Source organism: Hylaeus anthracinus, unplaced genomic scaffold (genome assembly GCF_026225885.1).
Source record: "Hylaeus anthracinus isolate JK02 unplaced genomic scaffold, UHH_iyHylAnth1.0_haploid 4, whole genome shotgun sequence".
Lineage (NCBI taxonomy): Eukaryota > Metazoa > Arthropoda > Insecta > Hymenoptera > Colletidae > Hylaeus > Hylaeus anthracinus.
This window is the reverse complement of record NW_026535289.1, coordinates 8,039,440-8,060,534: the sequence shown is the minus strand read 5'-3', so window position 1 is coordinate 8,060,534 and position 21,095 is coordinate 8,039,440. Positions and strand designations below refer to the sequence as shown.

Below are 21,095 nucleotides of genomic sequence, written 5' to 3'. Positions count from 1 at the left end.
ATAGATAGATATGTAAAAGAAGAATTGCACGTCGGTTATTAGGTTGATTCGTTAATAATTTCAATTTCATACCTTACAATTTATTTCCAAACATATTACATGATAAATCATAATTATATAACTACTATCGTTTATTATCACTTGTTCCCATTTAGCAACCGAACTAAAAATAACTACCAACAATTATTTGTTATCTACAGCGAAAGTTACGTATGAATCAACCCAATATGTATTAACGATACATATTTTTTGAACCATTTCTCAGAATGTCATTCCACTGCTGAAAGCCATCAAGTCGATACGAGATCACGTCTGGCAGAACCCTTTTCGCCACCCTTCCCCACCTCTGTAAAATCCCCATCAATTTTCCGACCATGTCTCTATGATCGAACCGGATCCATGCACTTCGCTAGGGAAAGATTAATGAGCTTCCTCTCGACGTGAAGCAATGTTATCCGAATTGTGCCGATAAAAGGTTTACCAGTGATTTATGAGCGTTCCGTGGTTTTAATGGAACTACCTCGTGGAGTCGGTCATGCCTGGCCAACCAACGATTGTTCTGGCAACCTTTTAAGATATCGACTTAGTAGGAATCCGATCGAGCATGGAATTTTGCTTTAAAGATACCACTTTGGACCACTGAGTAGCGGTCCATCCGTATCGTTCAGATATGCATTTAAGTGACTCGGGCCTTTCGATGATTCAACCTTGTCATCTGTGGCTCCTTACCATAACCATCGAAACGTTTTTAGTATTTCTCTTTTTTCGGAACATTTTTTTAAAGGTGACTCGGTCATGCGATTAAAAGGACGTACTCCTTTTGTTTACCGTTTTTATGAAGCAAGTCGTTCACGCGTTATCTTATCCTTTTCTCAACAGGCAAACATTTTTCTTCAAAGGTAAACGGGTAACGTCGTTACCGAGGAAAACTTTGTTTTATCTTTGCTGGCCTCGTTATTACGCGGTATATGCACACCAGTCTCGGGGACTTCCAGAAAAGGATTTTTTCAAGGGTGCAGACTGTTTGCGATGCGCGCATTGACTCGCTTCGACGTCCCTCAAATTCGAGGAAAGATTCTTTCCATGAACAATTGCAAGCGTTAATAAGCAAACATGGCGCGGGGCTTTCCTTGTACGTGATCTTATTTTTATCTCTGACTTATCTCGCTTTCGGTGAAAGACGGATTCGGTTGAACTGGCGGATAATTTTGTTTACGCCAGCGTTTTCTCAAGTTTATCTTTCTGTCGGCTTTTGAAAAGAATCGTGCTCACTTACTCGATCATGTGTTAACATTGTCCCTGTTTCAGGTCACCGCTGGAAAGGTGCTAATGGTTGCAACAATACATACGCTTTAATCAGCGGGCAACCTGTTCTGCCATCGCGAGTCACCCAAATGGTAACAGATAATTTATTGCTTCCAGAGTACTTGTTCGCGCACCAATTACGCGCATCTACTACTTCCGTTCGACCAGTTCTGTTTTTGGAGCGCGGTGCTCGAAGACCAGGACCTCGAGAGGTTAGATTAAAATTTGTTTCATTTGCAAATATTGAATCAAGGTGTAGGTGCTCTAAATTACCTACTGACACTTTGCCTTACGATTTAATTTCCAATAACGCGCGCCGTAAACGGTAACAGTGTCGGTCAGACGTCGGGACATTCACGTCTCTGATACGTCTTGTTGATGTTTGGGTCGGTCAACTTACCACGTCTCTGACACGACATTGTAAGTTAAGTGGTTAAAAAGGATTTCAATTAACGTAACACGTACATTTGTAATGAATATAAATTCGTCCCCGACGCAAAGAAAGAATGAATGTAGCCACAGTCAGAAAGGAATACTCGGTACTTTATTGTTAATCATTTGAACGTATACTTGAATCCATCTTAAGAATTACAGAAAGGTGCGTGCAGAGGGGAACGTTTGAACGCCTGACTCTGTTTTGGCACTTAACCAAGAGCGAACTCTAAACTCGTTTTCCCTTTTTTTTTCTCTTTTCCTCACGACCAGCAGCGGTCCATCGTCCCTAATGGCGTCGAATCGACAAAAGTTGGTTTGCATTGTCGCGTTCAAACGTTCGTTCGCGGTTCGAAAAATTCGAGCAAGGCGCCAGCCTAAAACGTGTGTATCGATTTCTCACGAAGCATAACAGTCGCTACGTTCCTGCGAATCCTCGCCAGAGTTGGTCGATCGATCGACTAATTTCGTCGAGTCAACAAATTGATCAACCCCTTCAGACCTATGTACGTAAAATTGATTAAATCGACAAGTGTATATTTTATTTTTAGTTTAGTCTGCGACATTTTGCGCGTCAACGAGTTTGAAACAAAATAAAAGACACTCCTCGCATTGATTATATTTTTTACAAATTGTAGCTTACGAAGAAATGTGCACACGTGAGAAACAATAGACAAATATTTGAATGCACGATGAAAGAATACATTAATATTAATATACATGCAAATGTATTAATGTATTCTTTCATCGTACATTCAAATATTCGTCGGTTGTTTTCTATTTGTCTTATGGCCGGGTTTTTGATTGCAGTTATCTCACTCGATGCCACGTTATGTGCATTTTAGTGAGCGAAAGTACAAAAATGGACAAAAGTATTACAGTCGTCTGTTGTTTGCTATGGTATGAGTTTTGCGCGGCTTTGAAATGTGGTACATTTTGTCTGAAGAGGTTTAACGATGTTTTAGGTGTCGAAGACAATTGACGATTGACAGAAGAATTAATGGTTAAACTATTATAAATAATCAAGGTCCGAATGTCACGATTTTTGTACTTTTCAGTCGTCATTATTTATATCTTTCTCTATCATTATTTCCCTACTATACTTGGAAATAGATTAATTCTATTTCAGTCCACTGTTTATAAACAGCATCGTGGTTATACATTTCATTATAAAACAATATTGCATGAAACTCTAATTTAAAATTAATCGACCAACGTCAACGTTAATAGTCATTGAAGATTAATCATTAACCCAATCAGAAATGGGCCACAGCGAATAACGATTACTTAAACCATCGTTTAACCACCACTCCATTTGTCAATCGTGCACGACAACCAACGATTAACCGTTTCAATCGCCATCGTCGATCATTAGGTCGAAAATCTGCCCAATGCTGACATCTGCCCTTAATCGTAGATCAAAGAAGGAGCGTGGATATGCGTCGCGTTCCCGCGAAGAACAGGCTTACAGTCGGGTCTCGAGAGTCTACCGCCCGCTAAAGATAGTGAGATCTCTTCATTCTTATTTACTTTTTTTTTCTCGAACGGAAAGGAATACAATGGAACGATATAAGTACTTTGCTACCTTCGAATGTACACAAGTGAGACGTAATTTTCATCTAGAGTCGTCCCGCGATCGCTTATAGGAACCTCGGGCGTTTCACCTCGAGAATTCGATTCCATCGAATCGATCGAACGCATATTAACGAAACTAATCCGAAAATCAACCGGAAACGTCATTCGATTCGACGTCACACGAGTCGTTGGTTGGTACCGCGCGAAGTCGCCAAATTTTCTTCAATTAAGGATTGCTTGTGCTTCAGGTTCTAGGTTGTGCAGTGTATTGGCACTGTTTACTTGACAAGGGTGTTTTATTTAATTTTGTATCTGAATTATTCAGTTTCGGTTTCGGATACGAAGGCAGTTCAAGTTTTCATTTATATTGCATAGGACTGCATTTTTTAAAAAAAATTGCTATCAATCGAAAGCTTAATTAATACAATGTCTATATTCGTCAACAAAGTTTTCACAGTTTCGTCTAACATAATATCAACAGCCTAATGTTACCAGTTGAATCCAACACCTTGCCAGGTAAACAAAATGAATATTTCTCTCTACACAAGTAGCAACTTTACGCGACACGATCCAACGCATCGAGCATGGATCGACTCGACGAGACGAGTGTGTGATCTCGTTTCGTTCTGAAATCGGTAGGAACGATCGAGCCCCCTTTCGAGGCACCAGCCGTCGCGAGAAGTTCCCTGCGTTTGCCTAGCGTCGATATCTAGATTCGTATGTACAAGTGGATAGACTTATCGGTGCTTAGCATCGTAGCGTACGCGTCGCCAGTCTCCAGAATACTGTATGTACATACACGATAGCACTTCTCGTAGGAATACGAAGGACCGAACTGACTAGAAAACATCGGAGGCGACGATTACTCGCACTCTCCGGCACGGTGTCTGCCCTTGTTCTTCCTGGACGACGTATCAGTGGCAGAAACCAAGAGCGAAATTTCTGTTATCGTCGCCTAGGACTGTCGACACATTTTTTTCGATCATGGAAGCGGATCGATACTCCCAAAACGCATGCACACTAAAAGATTGTACACTTGGGAAGAGTTCGACTCGGGGGATCGGTTCGACTTCTTCGACGTTCGGCGTCAGCTAAAAGGAGATACTCCGTTCGTTATTATCACAGTTAACTGGGATCGTTTATGCACCGGGTCGGTAGTCCGTGATCATGTTTTTCAGAAACGTGTAAATGTCTTTGAACGTGGGTCTCGAGGTCTCGTCCCTTCGCCAGCACGAGCACATCATCCTGTACACCTCCTCGGGGCACATCGTCGGTCGCGGCAGGTAGATCTGAAACGAGCGGAATTCGTCAGATTTCATAAGGTGGTGCGATGGTACGTTGTATTTAAACCGCGATTAACGTTAAATGCAACCCTCTGTAGCGTGAATTTTACTCTGCTTGAATTTTTATTTTAATAAAGTCCCATAAGTATTCGTACACTCTATATTTATTAAAGAAATTTGTCTAATTTAAATGAATGCATCATGTTTCCAAATCAATTTGTAATTATGAATACATACATGTGTGAAGCTTATTCATGCACATATTGATAATAGAAAGTTCATTTGGAAACATGAAGCCTATCATTTAAATTAGACAAATTTCTTCGATAGGTATAGAGGGTACGAATACTTATGGGATTAACTGTAAATACGTATGAATGAATCTATATTTTAAAATATTATAACATTTTAAAAAACTACGCTTTAAAATACATAACGAAGAAGGTGTAAGCTCAAGAATCTGATCTCTTGCCGTACTTCCATCGTCAAAAATTCTACTCAAGAGCTGGAGCAACCAAAGGAGCTTGGTTTCTCACGACAAAAAAATATACCTGCAGTTCGGCTCCGTAGTACATGTGCTCAGCGTTCTGTATGACTTGATCGTTGGTCAGATGTTGGAACGGTTTCTCCCTGGCCAGGCTCATCACCTCCCAGAGCGTGACAGCGAAGGACCAAACGCTGCTCGAGCAAGTGTACCTGTCCTGGAATTCAAACGGGCCGCAAGTACGTTTCGCGATTATTCTTACCAGTGTCGCCGGGTGGGCGCTCGTTAAAAAGGAGAAAATCGCGGAACGGAGAAGAGGGTGAGCGAAAAATCAATTTATTCTTACCAGCAGAATGCTTTCCCACGGTAACCATCTGATCGGCGCCGGCGGTCTGCCGCCTATGTCACTGTAATCCTTCTTGTAAAGGTCACTGCACATCGCTATGTCGGTCACTTTCACGGTGTAGGAGCGTCCCACTAGACAGTTTCTGGCTGCCAGGTCCTTGTGTACCAGATTCTTCGACTCGAGGAACCTCATGCCCGATGCTATCTGCGTCCCCATGTACAGCAGGCAGCTTTGACTGGCGACACACAATGTCACGGTTACGGTTCGTCGACGTTAACTGATCGAATCGCTCGTACGACTTTATTTTGATGTGTATCGACGCGCATCTGGGGAAATGCGTCTCATGGACCATCCACGGATAGGAATTTATTACCGATGGTATCGATAATTACCGGTAACGACCATTAATTACACGCCGCTGTCACTGATTTACAAGTTCCGGCATTACTTTGGCCAAGGGGACAGAGTTTTCGAGATTTACGAACGTCGACTCGTGAAGGTTTCGCGATTCTGTCAGCTGTCGTATCATTCAAACGAATGCTCCATCCGAGGAACTCCTGTCAGTTTTTATTGGCAGATACAATTTAAGAGGCCTATGCAGGAGCGCTCATATCGGGAACAGGATTCTCGTAAATAATTCTGGAAGTACAATAGCTCCAAATGATGATTAATCACATATTCTGTGGCTTGGAACTTTGAGTAAATAGGTTCCAGAAATAAATATCGACAGAAATAAAATTAATAAATTCATTATCGATAGTTCATTAATTAGTAGATACTCTAATCGTTTCGCAACAGTAACGTAGAAAGGATCGCGAACCATCCTAATGTGACGTGAACCATTCTCTTGCTTCTAATCTCACTCACTGCGAGCATTCTTTTGCTTCTTAAATCTAGAAAGAAACATACCCAAAGGTGTGACTGCCCCCAGTTGCTCTCAAAGAGGGTAACTAAATTAATTAACAAATAAGTCTTTCAGAATCGAGTCCTCGAAGCTCACACCTTGATTTCCAGATACTTTCATCTTCCCTGACACCGTGGCGTCATCCATCGCGGAAGTAACGACCGCGCCGAATCGAAATTTCGTCGAGCAAGAGCCCCAGCCACGATAAGTGAATATTCGCCCGTGGAATTATTACAGTGATCACGGGACATCATCGCGATTCCATTTCGCAACACTCGTAAGCGTGTATCGTTTTAGTATCTCTGTCATAAACAGCCAGAACCTCACCTAAGGGCTTTCAAATTGCAGCTTGGCCTAAGCGTTCCCGTAAGTGGCACACTGTACTGAAGATAATGGGCTAGATCACCGAGTTCCGTGTACTCGATGATCGTCCACGGCACCGGCTCCACCGCGCACACTCCCAAGACCCTGGCCACGTTTGGATCGGACAGACACGACAGAAATCGAACCTCCCGCATCTGATCCGTCCCACTGCCCGCTCGTATGTCGCTGGTGCAAGCTGGCACGCGAGCCACGACCAATCTGGGGGCGTCGTGCACGGTCTCCTCCAATCCGACGGTTTCGCAGACTATCGCCTGTGGACGAGAAAAAACGGGTTATCGAGATCAGAGAGGATGTATCGACTCCAGGAGCGGAGGTTGCCGAGTTGAAATCTAGTTTTTCGTTCGGGATGGGTGTTTGAAGTCGTGATGGTACTTTTGAAATGCGGAGATCTCGAGGGGTTGTATATTCTGAAGGATTAAGTAGATCCACGTATTAATTTCTAATGGTTTGACTAGTAGGACCTTTTTTTGGTTGGTGGAGGATTTGGGGGCGTTAGGTATGATTTTCAACCTTACGTGTTTAATATAATCTAACTAGAGATCTCAATTTGACAGAGAGCTAAACTTCCTAATTTCAGCTTGCCTTGTTAACAGTCTTTAAAAGTTCATTCCACTCAACGACTTTCTGATGCCTACTTCATTAAAGTTCTTAGTTCTGCATACTTTTCGCGCCATAATTCGCGTACTCGCATTAATAGTTAGCGGAACTACATAGCGAACGCTACACAATATCCTCGACGTACCATCGTTGGTAATGCTCGGGTAAATCGGCGAATCCCTCGATGTATATCGATACGGAAATCTGCGACTATGTACACATATTATCTGCGAGTAATGTACAGAGTAAATGCATTATCTTCCAAACCTCGTTGTCGTTTCTATTCGATGTTCACCGCGCAAAGTTTCCCGTGTAGTTTGTAGACGTTCCCTGTTATGGTGTATTGTCGAGTCGTAATAGTACCGCGTTACAACGCCACTGATATCGATTATCGGACAGGCTCGCGATATTCGGGCAACGATCCACGCTGTTCCACTATTGCAAAATCGTTATACAGAAAAGTCTATTCTAACCGTCACTCTTCGAGTTACATGATTTAAAAACAAAATCAAACTCAAATAATTTCAATTATTGAGCTTATTTTTTTTTCTTTCAAATTGATTATTCTATCTTCTTCGAGCTGTCTTAATTTTTCACCGTTTGACATAATTTTAGTAGAGACTATCCAAACTCAAATTTAAACGACCCATACCTGAGTGTATTTTGGCTAGAACAATTATCAATGACCAGGGAAGAAGTTAACTAATAAAACGAGAATTGCGTTTCTCCGTTGTTTATTCGTACCTCGCCGATGCTCCTCGAGCCAAGTTTCTCTGTCGTACGCAGGCACTGTCGTGGTATATTGGTGGGCTCTATTTCCTTGCACTTATACGGTTTGTTCATGCTGGGCGCGATGTTCCAACTGACGACTGGTGCGGGTATCTGCGAACGTAACGCGGTTCGGTGAGCCGTGCCATAACTATTTGCCATTTTTCAAACGGTCTTATTGCTAGGTATATATCACGAGCACTAAGCTGAGATTGCAAGACTTGCAACGATATATGATACGTGTAACATAACTATATATCATTGGGAAGCTTGCACTCAGATACTAATAAATCGTTGACTGTAGTTGTCTTTGTGTTACTTGGCTAATGAGAATGGGGAATTTTAGAAATGTCTACAAGCAAAGAGGTAAAAGGAACAGCCTCTCAATTTTCATATATTTTTTCTCTATTTTAAAGAGTATCAAAATATGTATATGATACTTATGAGTACAGTCACTACGTATTTGGTTAATATAAGCACACAGGAACCATGTTATTTGATCAACCAAAAATATAGCAAAACGTGAGTAAATTTATGAAAATACATTATTTTAAAATAAGGTATAACCGTATATATTATATGTTATCTATTAATTACAATAATTAAATGCTTGATTTTTGTAGCGCTTTGGTGTAGAGAACATCAAATTAAACATTTCGAGAGGAAATAAGCCTTTGAATAAATCTCTTTAAATTTAATTTCATATTATGTCACACAGAAATACTCTATTTGGCCTTCAAACGGGATTATATTGTTCTATTCGAGCGAAAGGGGTTGTGCACCACTGCTATAGAGGGCAAGTTGATGGTAAACTAACCTTGTGTTTCTCCTTAGGCGCTGTGTGCCAGCGTTTCGAGTGGATCTGATCGACGTCCCGTTGGTGATTAGACGTAGCCGCGATATTGAGTTTCGCAGTTGGACTGGTGTAACTTTGAAGGGTCCTGTAGTGTTGAGAATGACGTGCGGGGGAGTTGGTAGGCGACGAGGCGCAACTAGGCGGTCCTATGGTGGATTCTGGCCTCGTGTCGAGTCGGACGCTCTCCTCGGAGACGTCCTTTAAATCTTTCGGGGATTCTGGGGAGAAATTGATTTTTACCAACTTTCTACATCGTTCCCCTACTCGCACATAGACGAAGAAAAATCAAAAAGATTTAGGAAATATTTTGCAAGCTCTATTTTACGTCTGGATCGTTACTTTAGAACCTTCTTTGGAAGTCACTTATTTTTTAAACAGCGAGATTCAGAAAGTTGAGCAAGGAAAGAATTATTCGAGCAAACACAAATTAATACTTGTATTTTTTATCATTTTATCTTCTTTAATTTTAATGATTGTTACTTGCACTATAGAGATCTCTACATCTGTATATATTAATGTATTAAATTCGCTCCTTTGTGGATTCTCAAGATGATTCTAAAATAGAGGCTCGTGACGTCAAATAAATAATAACTTGTTCGAAGCCTGCGCAATTATCATCCCTTAATTTGTACACACGGAAGCTCGTCCACGAATATTTCGGAGTATGATATTTGGAAGTTTTCGTTCGGTCGTCGAAGGACTGAAAAAAAAACATCAAAGACCCGGAGGAGTTTAGTTTTCTGCCTTTTCCATTTCACCACTTTGAGAACTTCTTGATTCGCGTAGGCAAATAAACGTGAAAAATATACGCGCTTCGGGTACCTTGCTTGCTTTTGATGACGTGAAAAATTTGTCCGTCTCGAAGAGACGAAGCTCTCCTTTATTGATCGAACGTTTCGCAAAATTGCCTCTTCAGGCAAGATTTATAATAGAAAATTGAAAATATGTAAACGTCAAATTTACACGTTTGGCGAAATCGTTTAACCATAAGTGTTCGAGGAATATAAATTGTTCTGGTCCTTCGAAATAAGAAGTAGAATATTCCACGTTTAAAAACTCACCGGAAGTGGCGACTATTGCGTACGTAGATTTATACTGCGGGCTGACAAGGGGTGAATTGAATTGTTCCATTGTTAAAGATTCGTGCATGCTCCCGTCCTCTGGCATGTCCGGTGAAACGTGATTGGCAGTCTCCGTCAGCATCCCACCAGGGGTTAAATTCAGTAGGAGGCCCTGTAAAACATCGAATCGCTTGTTCCAATTGACTACAGAGGAATCTGTTGACCACACGCAATCGATAATAAATACTTCAATTTTATTCAAAGGAGTATTCCGGTTCAACACTTTGGAAAAATTGTTTCTGCAAGGATTTCAGTGAAATTCGTAATATAACATGACTAAGGCGTAGACGTCGAGTATACTACGTATATTGGAGGTGGCAAATCTTTTCAAACTTTGCTGGAAGCAGAACTACATGGTGAAGTCGTCAGTGCTATGGAAAAGTAATGCGACAGTAATGTATGTGAATAAAAATAATGCCATTCAAAGGAAAATCACAAACTCAATTTGATTGCATGAATTAATAATTCTTTTTTTATTGAGTCTAAAACATACATCGAGGGATTTCTGTTTAGAATAGCTACGTGAATATACGAATATACTTTAATAAGATATGTATCGATAGTGTAGTTTTAAAACCGATACCGTATATAATTCTTGTTTCATGAAATTTAAAAAGTGCTCCAGTTTTTTCAAAGCCAGACGAGGAATATTCCCTTAAATAGTTTTTCAAGTATTAATACGAAAGGGAGCAGAGAATCATCGAAGTGGGACCACCATTTCATAGAAAGGATTCACATCGATTCGTGTCACTCGAGGATGGCCAAGTTTGCGGACTTTTAACGGCAAATTAGAAAAGTTTGTGGCATATTTATGAGCTAGCTTTTACCTTCATGTTTATGGCAAATCCAAATGGATTTTTCAACACGGTCGGCGAGCTCTGAAGTTTTTGCCGTCGATTCAGAAGTAGAATAATGACGAACACCAGCAGAAGAAGTAGGATAATGGCAGTCAGAACACCTATTAGTACCTCTAAATATTCCTGACCCTCTCCAGCCGCTGTAACTATGCCAAACGGTCCTCTTTAATGCAAAACGTTCGCTAATCATACTGTACCTTTATCCTTTACCGCATAAATAGGCACTCAATTAAAAGAAAAACACGCGAATTTCAATTCCTCTCGAGGATGCTAAACAAACTTGAAATAGATGTTAATTTCGACATTGACACAGATATGCACCATTGCAACTTTGCACGTCACTATTTATTTATTCGCAACTCTGATGATTTTCTCTTCTACGTACATATGAATTAATGCAGCAACAATAGACCAGTGCTTCATTATGTGTGATTTGGAATAGTTAGGCCTGTTTAACGCATTTTATCTGTAAATTTTTAAACAGTGTTATACTAAAGCGTTAAGAGAAATGTACAGTGGCGTAAAAATCAATCCAAGATGAAAGGAATGTTTCAAAACCAACAATTAAGACATGTATTGAAAATTCCTCGTTCGTTTAAATATCGTTGTAACCGAGTATTATAATAATCTGGAATTTCGCCAGAAAAAGGGTCGATGAGCGTGTAACGATTCCCCACAATTCGTATGGCCGTTCGAAATCGATCCTTCCGAATCACACCGGCGAAACTGTTTCCGCCGGAAACGGTTTTATTGGCCATAAAGGACGCAACGCTCTTTGAATGCCTCTCTTTACCCTTTCGCGTCGCTTAAAAACCCGTAGCGTTTTATCGCGACGGGTTGAAAAGGCTAATCGGCATTTCGCTGGGTGAAACAAAAGGATCGAACGGAAAAGGGGACGAGGAAGCGGAGGATGAAGCAGCAGAAGAAGCGGTGGAAGAAAGGAGAGCCAGAAGGGGACGAAACGCGAGGGCCTCGATAAAGCGACTTTACAATACGCCGTTACATTCTTCTAATTTTTCACGTCGGTCGACTGGTGTTTTATCGGCGGGCCTCGAGCATGGCTGAAACGGAAGCGACGTCACGACGTTGGCTTTACGAGAGAAATAAATAAGAAGGCCGAGTGGCCTCGCGTGGCGATCAAGATCTCGACGTCGGCCCAGAAACTCGGAGACCGATTTTCCTCGATCGAGCCACAGCACAATGGCTCCAGACGCTCGAAAGCTGATGGAGAAACGCTAACGGATTCAATAAATAAAGACACTGTATTCCCTACCTAATCGTTTATATCGCTCTATGATTCTTTGATGCTTGGAACAAAGGGCTAGAGTCAAAATTCAATCCACCGAACACTTCTTTAACGTTCTTGTTATTGTTTACAGGGAAGCTTTCAGCTCTGGAAAACTCCTTTTAAAATTACAAGGAAAACCCTAAAAGGTACCTTCGGCCTGTATTTATTCGAAGCAATGATTAATGGTGTCAGTCAAGTGGCCCCAGTCGGATTGGCGTGCTTTTACCGTGAACTTGAAACCCTGAATAATGAATAAAACGTGTACATTGTTTTTGTCGTGTACTGTTGGACGTCGAGGAGCAAACAGGGATAAAACTCTACATTTTCTTTCACTTAGAAGGAGAGAAAAGGTGGAGGAAGTGCGTCGCAGGAGCGAAAAAGGGCGACAGAACGAAGTAGCGGGAAGGGCAAAAAAAAGTGGAACGGCGAGGGGGAGTGGAAAGGAATTAAAAGCCCTCTGGCGCATCCCTGTCTATTTTCTTTTTTCGGATCCATGGAAAAGAGATCGTGATTTAAAGGGTAGATTTTCCGGGTCGACTCGCTGCTAGGTCCGCGGGGACCTCCGCGCTCACGCGAATTAAAGTCGAAATTGCAGAGATACGAAGGTGGTGGCTCTCCCCCGCCCCCCCACGGTTTATTTTTCCGCTCGAACGACGCCCAGCGCCGCAGTGATGCTGCACGAGGATCCCAAACGCTCAAAAAAATGGCGAAAAATCAATTTTATCCGCTGTTCAGAAATTTCTATTGCCGATCATTTAATGCCGAGGATAAAACAATGCTTTAGAAGTTGCATTTTCTGTAGAGGATGTCCTGCAGCGAGTGGTACGAAAGGACGTTGGAACGGAGAGTGGGAGATGATCATTCTGCATAAAAAACACTGGAAACGTGCATTTCGATTCTTCTACTTTCGTCCACGAATATTTAGTCATTTATTAACAAATTTTTCTTGCATGCTACGTCCTCTTTTCTCATTTATGTTCGATATTTTCCGTATGCAATTGCAAACAAAATTCGTTTACTATCCAGATAGAGCGAAAATGTTTCGATAAATTTTACGTCTAGAGGTTGACGAACGATTCGTTAATTACATTTCAAATCGAACGATTGGAGACTTCCCTTGAATATTGCAAACGAATCTCGTGTCGTTCTTATTCATCATCCGTTATTCGAATAGAAAGTTCGTACAACTCTGTCGAGACCCAAAAAGAAAACTGTACACGGTTTTTGTCGTTCCTTTTCTTTGCTGCAGAATGTTTTCTTTCCGAGCTGTACGAACGATAATATCAACAGGCATAAACAGCACTCCGTTTGTATTGTTTCTGTACGAGTGCGCGCTTCCAATGGCTTTTCGTTGTTACGTGCATTTTTCGTCCTTCTCTCGGCTCTTACGCCGCTTATCTCTCGTTTCCGCGAGCTCCCTTTTTTCCAACCCCCATGATCCACCCGCGTGTACTACTATCGGTTGCGTCTCCTTTTTCCCCTTGTTTCCACGACGTCGCAATCGCGCGTCCGATTTCTGTTTTATTTGCAACGATTTCGTGGGAAACAAACCTACGAAAACGGCGTCGGAGGATTTGCGAGACCATCTCCCATGTCCAGGGAACACGCGATTACACCTGGGTGGATCTAATTAACCCCTTAGACGGGACGTTCGAATTTACACAAACGAGGGAACACAGGCTCTAACACTAGGACAATGAGAATTATTGGACGACGAATTTCCGCAAATTTCGAACGAATTGGCAAACAATAATTCGAAACATTTCTTTGTTGAACTTTTGTCATTGCAACGTAGTACTTTAATTAACCCCGTAGGGGTGACTTCTGAATTTATACAACGAAAAGAATTTTTTAAACTTTGCACGAATCGTCAAACAATAGCTCCAAAGCGTTTCTTTATCGAACTTTAGCCATCGCAATGCAGTTCTCATTTCTACTTCTTGACTTTCGCCCGACTAACTGTTTATTCTACATTGATCAGCATTTCCCTGACTCGAACGTTAATCCTGCTCTTTATCCAGTCATTAAGCACCTCTGCTATCTTTCGCTTTCTTTCCCTTCGTTTTGTGGAGGAAGTCCTGCGGTGAAAACAAACAGTCCTGCGGATAAAAACTCTTATTCAGGGCTGTTCGAAACGGTCCAGGAGGAAATTGTTACGGAACGAAGATTTCATCGTTGGAGCACCCACTGTTATTTAAAAGTCCTAGAGTAAAGTAGAGTAGTGACTACATTCCGTGCCGAACAATTTACGACTTAATAACAAGCAATTCATTGACATCATTTTGCGAAATTCTAGATAGAAATTTATGATAATATTTATCATCACAATCCTTGAAAGTAGACAGAGACAAAGCTTTGTCGATAAATAGTTTATTACTCATCGTTACTCTGTATTCATCTAAACAATGTTTGTATAAAACATGTTCAATTTCCTCGAGTATTTTCACACATTTTCCTAAATTTCGATGTCTCAGGTAATCGGGAAAAGCCGCCCCCACGCTTTCACTTGGAAACATACGTTTTCGAACTTGTCTGAATCGTGCACGGTTTTCACGCTCGTCCTCGTTTTTCTTTTTCTAACGGCGAGTATTTTTCCGCCTCTTTGCGCAGGGAATGTTCAAAAACCGGGCTTTCATATACCTCTCTCGTTACGGCCGTGTCTAACGATGTGCTTCTTTATTTTCTCGACTGGATAATCGCGGCCACGTGCGACGCAGAAACTGCTCCTTTATTCGCGACGGTTCAGAGGAAACATTTAGCGTCGAGCTTCTGGACACACGGAATGGAAGATGAGATTCCATTATTTTTTCTGGTCTTTTAGCAACTGCCTACTTATGCCCGTGGCGTTCGCTCGTGTTCTTTCCCACTTTCTCTTCGACGCATAGTGTGATATTTCAGCGATCTAGCGGGACAAAACTTATGTGGTCTAATATCTCGATAAACTATTAGGCCGTTCGTACACGAAGTTACTCAAAAGAAACGTGATTGGTTGGTGACTGAAATCACAAATTTATTGGTTTGTTATGGTTTTGAACATTTTTAGAGAAAGCATCCACCGATGTTCACGCGCTGTATTATTACAGCAAGGCCATATTCTCGGGAGACTGAATGTTACTATATGCATTATAAATATTCAATTAATTCCGAAATGTACATATTTAATGCCATTTTAAAGTTTCAGATTATTATACCAATGTTTTTCGAGAAAGTAATATTTCCGAACATGAAAAGTTGAGAAAATGTACAACTCGACCAACATTGACAATTTTATTTTTTACTTGCAAATTGAAAATATCTCTAGGCTCCGAGTTAGATATCGTTTGATGAAATCGATTCGTCGGCACTGGTGAAATCGACGCCAGTTCTTTTCAACTCCTCAGCCCCCTTGTGTCCTCCTTTCCTTGCCTCCTGGACCACCCATTTAATCCGACTAATTGTTTACGTTACGACGAAGTTGCTACGTGAATTATAAACTATTCAAGTTCCCCTCCCCTGCGCCGCATTCGTCGTGACTCCTAATCGTATCCTCTCCTCGGCAAAGAATGGCGGCCTGGTTTCGCTAATGAAGTTACTTCGTCGGACAAACCTTATGTATTCACAAAGTGGAAGAGGACGAACTCTATCGCGGGCTTATTCCGCTGTATAATCGGACGACGGCTACGAAGAAATTGGGAAATTAATTTCCCGACCCGGTATTGGCAAGCGGGGAAATTAGATCGCCGCGAAATGGAAAATAGGACAATTGGATCATTCGCTCTTTTAATGCGCAACTCGATTACCCCTTTGGGGAGTGAGGGGAGTTGAAATGAAACTGCGTATACAGCTTAAGGAACACCATGTGCAACGAGGAAGTCCGTAGCACTTAACGTTTTATTATTCAGGAATTTTTTACCCCCTTTCGCAGCGTACAGCACCTTCAATCTCTCGAGGAATGAATTATTCCGCTCGATACGAACAGAAATTTAAATTGGTATCGAACCAGCCATATCTTTCAATCTTGAGACGAAGTTGCTGTTTTGTGTTACTGAACTTGATTTGGATAAATTGCGTTATGTTACATCTTACTTGGGAGTCACAGTTCACTCACAGTTGCAGCCTTTATTTTCACGTTAGTGTATTTCAAATGGCTTCAAAATTAAACGTGCATATATGTGTTAATGTTTGCTAGGTTGCTTCTCACGACCGCAATTAGCAACTTCTATTGTCGTATTAGTAAAAATGCATCGCAATTGCGTAATAAAATCGTTGTTCGTGATTAGTTAAGTTCGTGTCCCCCACTCGACGCGGTACGCTGGATGAGAAAGATAAGGAAAGTTTCGAATGCCCCGGGTGTAATTAACTCGAGATTGATACGAATTAAATGCGCCGCCGTCGAGTCACTTACTTGTTTGCAAGTTAAGATCCACCTCGGGGTTCATTGGGATTCCTCGGTTACTGATCTCGGACGCCGACTCCTCGGTGGTGTTTTCATAGGGATTGACTGGAATAAGTAAACGAATCTTGTGAGTCACGCTTAATCTATTTTGGAGGAAATACGCGTCTTCGCCTAGGTCCATTAAAAATCCGTGTAAACAGTCGCGAACGGCGCAAAATTATTTAAGAAAATTGCTCGAAACAAAGGTATGGGAGGGTAGGTATAATTAAAAAAAAAAAAAAAATCAACCCATAGCAATTGTTGGTAACGTTCAATGAACAAAACAGTTGAATTTTTAGATAAAACGGAGCTGCTATATTCAACGTTGTTGGTTTCATTTTTCAATTAACCATCGTGCATACTCCACGTTTTAATACATTTTAAAACTGTTCATCAGGAACTGCATGAATGTTTTACAAATTTGTATTTAATTTAAGCGGTTTTGTATTTTTTAATTCGGAGCGTTTATACGTTGTTTACCCGAAGCAGTGCGTAAAAATATATGTGGGAAACATTGGCAGATTTACACGGTTCTGTTTGGAATTTATTTAGTACCGTTTAATAATAAATTAACTTCGTGTGCACTGTGCCATTTACAAATTTAAAATTTACTGGAAGAATGTAACTGTACAAATAATAACAGAATTATGGAAAAGTACTCGTAACGGGATAATAATTCCTAAATTAAAAATACTACGTATTGAAACACCTGAGTACCTGCAAAAAAGAAAAAACAACTCCAGGAAAAGGAGAACAGCAAAATTTCGTTCACATATCGGAACGTCGGTTTTCCTTTCGCCGATTCCCATGGATTTCCCAAGGGGACGCAGGAGGGGAAACGATGGCTACGTTAATTCGGACGATCATTAGGATCGCTCGATGAAATTGGAAGGATGGGCGGGCAGAAGATACTCGAGGCGAAGACGTGACGAGCGTTAATAAAAAGTTACAGTACGTTCGTGGACGCATACGGAACGAGATAATCCAACTGTCATTATAGGTTCGTTCATTACCGATTTAACAAGATCACGGCGAGATGTCGCCAGCCGTGAATGGTAATTAAGCGCCTCCGTTCGAAAGTTACCGTGATTTTGATAAATCCCAACCCAATGATCGCACGAGTGTTCTCCAATTACGCGCGGCACCGCTTCGAGGAGCTTTCCGCGACAAGTAACGAGCACGAAGGTGGGGATTAATCAGACTATTGCCTCGTGACAGGGTCGAATTAATCCTCTATTGTATAATGTATCCAATTGGGAGCAGGAGGGAATCGATCACTGGAAAGTGAACTGGAGATGTTTTACGGGATGACGTTTTCGTGGTGAGACGTCTAATAGAAACTAGTCGTTCTTCTTCAATTTTAAAGTATTAGGGACAGTATTTGAATGTTCATTATTGTTTTCCTTATAAAATAAAAATTAGGTTTCTTTCTGAGGGTGTGGGAAAAATTGTTGATCCAACGCCGTCTCGAGATCGCTCTTCGAAGGGGGACAGAGGAAAGGGGAGAGTGATCGATGGAGGCGCAAATATAGAAGGAAACTTACTTCCGTCGAATGTCACCTCGCTGATTATGATCCATCGGGCGGCGAAATACAGGTGAATCTTTAGAAATTTCCCGTAGCGGTCGTGTAAACTTATGGAGACGTTTCGTGCGTTCTCCAGGGCGAGGTCTGGTATGTAGGAATAGGACAGTGGTTCCTCCTCGTAGGTGACGCCATCGGGGCTGAACCAGACTTCCGCTTTAGAGAATACCTGGTACATAGAATAATCAGTGTCCAGGTGCAATTTTAGATAAACGTAGGATCGTAGAATGCTCTTCTCAAAATAATTGATACCATTCGTTAGCTATTGAGCCACTTTCTCCAGTGAATCTTCCTCCCTCTTAAATCCCTCTTAAAATATTGAAAATATTTTAATATTCTAAAGTAAGAGGGTTACGACACGTAAAAACCCCATATCGCGCTATTAAACAAAGTAAAATAACAGCGATCAGAAATACTAGCCGCACGTTTTCCAGATAATTGCATCTATATCGACGATAGTTTTCCTTCCTCCACAAGCACTAACGATAACCCTGTTATCGTTACTGATTGCGATTGAAACGATATCGAGCGATTTTCGCGAATCGATGCAGCTCCGGGTCGGTTCAAACGTGGCAAAGTAAGGTTACAACGTTTGGAACAATATACATAAAACAGGTCGCGCAATATCAATAGTAAACGATACCATAGCCCCAGAAATGCCTATTAAATTTCAATCAATAATGTCAGCTCAATTGTACGTGAAAGTCAATATCCCGCGTTCTAGACCACGATAATCGACAAATTAAATGGTGTATTAATTATCGGGCAGAGCAATACCTCGCGTAATCGAGTAACTTCAATCGGTATCATACCAGGGGGGGGGGGGGGCACGGTAACGAGCGTGACGTTCCTCTGTTCGTTGTTTTGAAAGAAATAGGGTACCGCGTTTTTTTCTTTTCTAACAGTGTGCAGTGTTCTTTTCAACCCTGTGCTATCTATGACATTTTCATAGTTAAAACACGAAGCTGATTCGTGAAGCTGTTCACGAAGATTCACGTCTGATAACGTAACAATGTCTCCGCACGCGAGATGAGCAGTTTTCGCGCAGCCGAGGAAAGAAGAAGAAAGATAAACGCCTTAATAGGCGTTAGTTGATGGACCACTCGTTCAACTCACCGTGTAAGCAATAACCGGTACTTAAGGCCGACTCGGTTTTAATGGCGCGGCCTTTCATCCAGATGAAAGGAGATACGAGCGATCCATCCGGTCTATCGCATTGACATTTCACTGTGCCTGCATCGAGCAGAGTTCAGACTTGATTTTTAATCCATCTCGGTCCACTTGAGCCTTATCCGCGCCCCGTTGACAGGACATTTTCCCTGTCGACTTATTTATACGTCATCGAGACGTCGAAAAAAACTGTAATGGATTCTTTACATTCGGTGGCGCCGATACTTGAACGCGACCTTATTGTACGTAAATCATTTCGTGCTTGTGATTCACTTTATCGAGGATTAAGTAGTATTTTTTAACATGGAAATATAAGCGTAAACCTGGGTTGCTCAAGCTTGCATAAGACTTTGAAATAGGGCACCGGAAAATAAATAAAAATAAAATGGAAGTCCTTACTTTTAAAATACTATTTTATATTCTATGGACCATTTGCACCTTTTCGAGTCAGCAAGCCAGTAGCAACCAAATGTAAACCACCCTCTTCGATACTCCGACTGCATATAAAATTCGTTTTGGTCCTTTCAGGTGATCGCGGGCGATTCTGTCAGGACAATTTTAATCGCGGGGGTCAGGATATGGCCTCGTAATCTCGTCCTTTGGAAAATATCGCGGGCGTCTAACGACGGGAGTGGGTCATTAAAAGTTTTATCTTCGGGCGTCGGCTGCGAGAAAGGTTTACGGGCGCGTCGCGAGACGTTCGCCAGAGAGAATGCATTAAAAGATTACCTGCACATCGCGGGAGAAATAATTATTGGTATAGATGTGCACCGCCTTGAAGATCCAGGTTACCTCGAACTCGAAAACGAGCTCCACGTAGTCGTCGTCGAGGCTGTCGCACATCCACGCGACCCAACCTGTACCTGCGAGAGAAAAAACGAGAAGAAAGAAAAAAAAATGAATGCATCCGTTACCTGAGCGCCGGAATTGATTTACCGCGGATTCATTCCGGCCTCGTAGACAACTTCGTTCTGGAGTGAATCGAAGTTAAAGCCCCGAGCACCGATTGATCTATTGTTTCTCTCGTTAATTGAATTGATTCCGTTCGAGGTAACTTCCGGGGGGTGCAAGAACCTTTCCTGCAGCGCTTTCAGCCCCTAACCCTCTGTTTTGTAAAGCGTCGCTCGCTTAATCTACCCGCAGTGTCTGTTTGCAGGTGTCGAGCAACGATAAGGACTCGATGTCGTCGAATGCTAAACGCCCGTCATTTGGGTTTTGCGAATAATGGACGATTGCATTGCTTCTAAAAGCTGAATGGGGGTAGTTTTGCGCGGGGGACGCTTAACAAAATTTTCTGTGTACTATACAGGGTGCTCCCATTTTAGAATTTTGGGTTTCTGAATATTCCTCCCTCGAATCAGAAAAATATTAATATTTTCCCCTAGTGTTTCCATCCATTTTCACAATTAAAAAAGCCTCCCATTTAAAATAATACATATTCTTCTGAAGAGATTTTTCTTTCACTACCTTTTATCTCTGATACCTCCCTGAAACCTCTTTCGGATGGAGGGCTGAATGCTCTCCTGGCTGCCCGTCCGTCGCTTACCTCTTCCATTCCCCATGTCCAGCTTGTAATTATCCGCGCCCACCTCTCCATCGACCAGGCAGCCCAAACCATCGGTCAACAAGTTGTCCTGCCTTTTGCCGTCGTACGAAATGTCGCTGAGCTCTGGGGTCGGGGACTCCGGCACGGTGTATCTCACAACACCACCTGAAACATGACGAAGT

The 21,095-nt window shown here is 41.8% G+C and overlaps 1 protein-coding gene across 2 annotated transcripts in view; it reads right to left on the bottom strand.

Moving 5' to 3' along the window:
- Positions 1-1,827: 1,827 nt before the first annotated feature.
- LOC128894948 (discoidin domain-containing receptor tyrosine kinase B-like) overlaps positions 1,828-21,095 on the bottom strand; it is a 119,676-nt gene continuing 100,408 nt past the window's right edge. The window contains exons 6-17 of one of the 2 annotated variants that reach the window (XM_054157063.1): positions 20,914-21,078; positions 20,097-20,230; positions 18,159-18,366; positions 16,585-16,680; positions 10,883-11,058; positions 9,996-10,167; positions 8,896-9,152; positions 8,055-8,192; positions 6,657-6,964; positions 5,426-5,660; positions 5,147-5,296; positions 1,828-4,601 (exon numbers count right to left, since the gene is read on the bottom strand). In XM_054157063.1, the coding sequence (XP_054013038.1) occupies positions 4,452-4,601; positions 5,147-5,296; positions 5,426-5,660; positions 6,657-6,964; positions 8,055-8,192; positions 8,896-9,152; positions 9,996-10,167; positions 10,883-11,058; positions 16,585-16,680; positions 18,159-18,366; positions 20,097-20,230; positions 20,914-21,078 (2,189 nt within the window). In that variant the 3' untranslated portion in view covers positions 1,828-4,451. The remainder of the gene's footprint in view (positions 4,602-5,146; positions 5,297-5,425; positions 5,661-6,656; positions 6,965-8,054; positions 8,193-8,895; positions 9,153-9,995; positions 10,168-10,882; positions 11,059-16,584; positions 16,681-18,158; positions 18,367-20,096; positions 20,231-20,913; positions 21,079-21,095) is intronic. The other variant, XM_054157064.1, reaches the window with a different exon arrangement.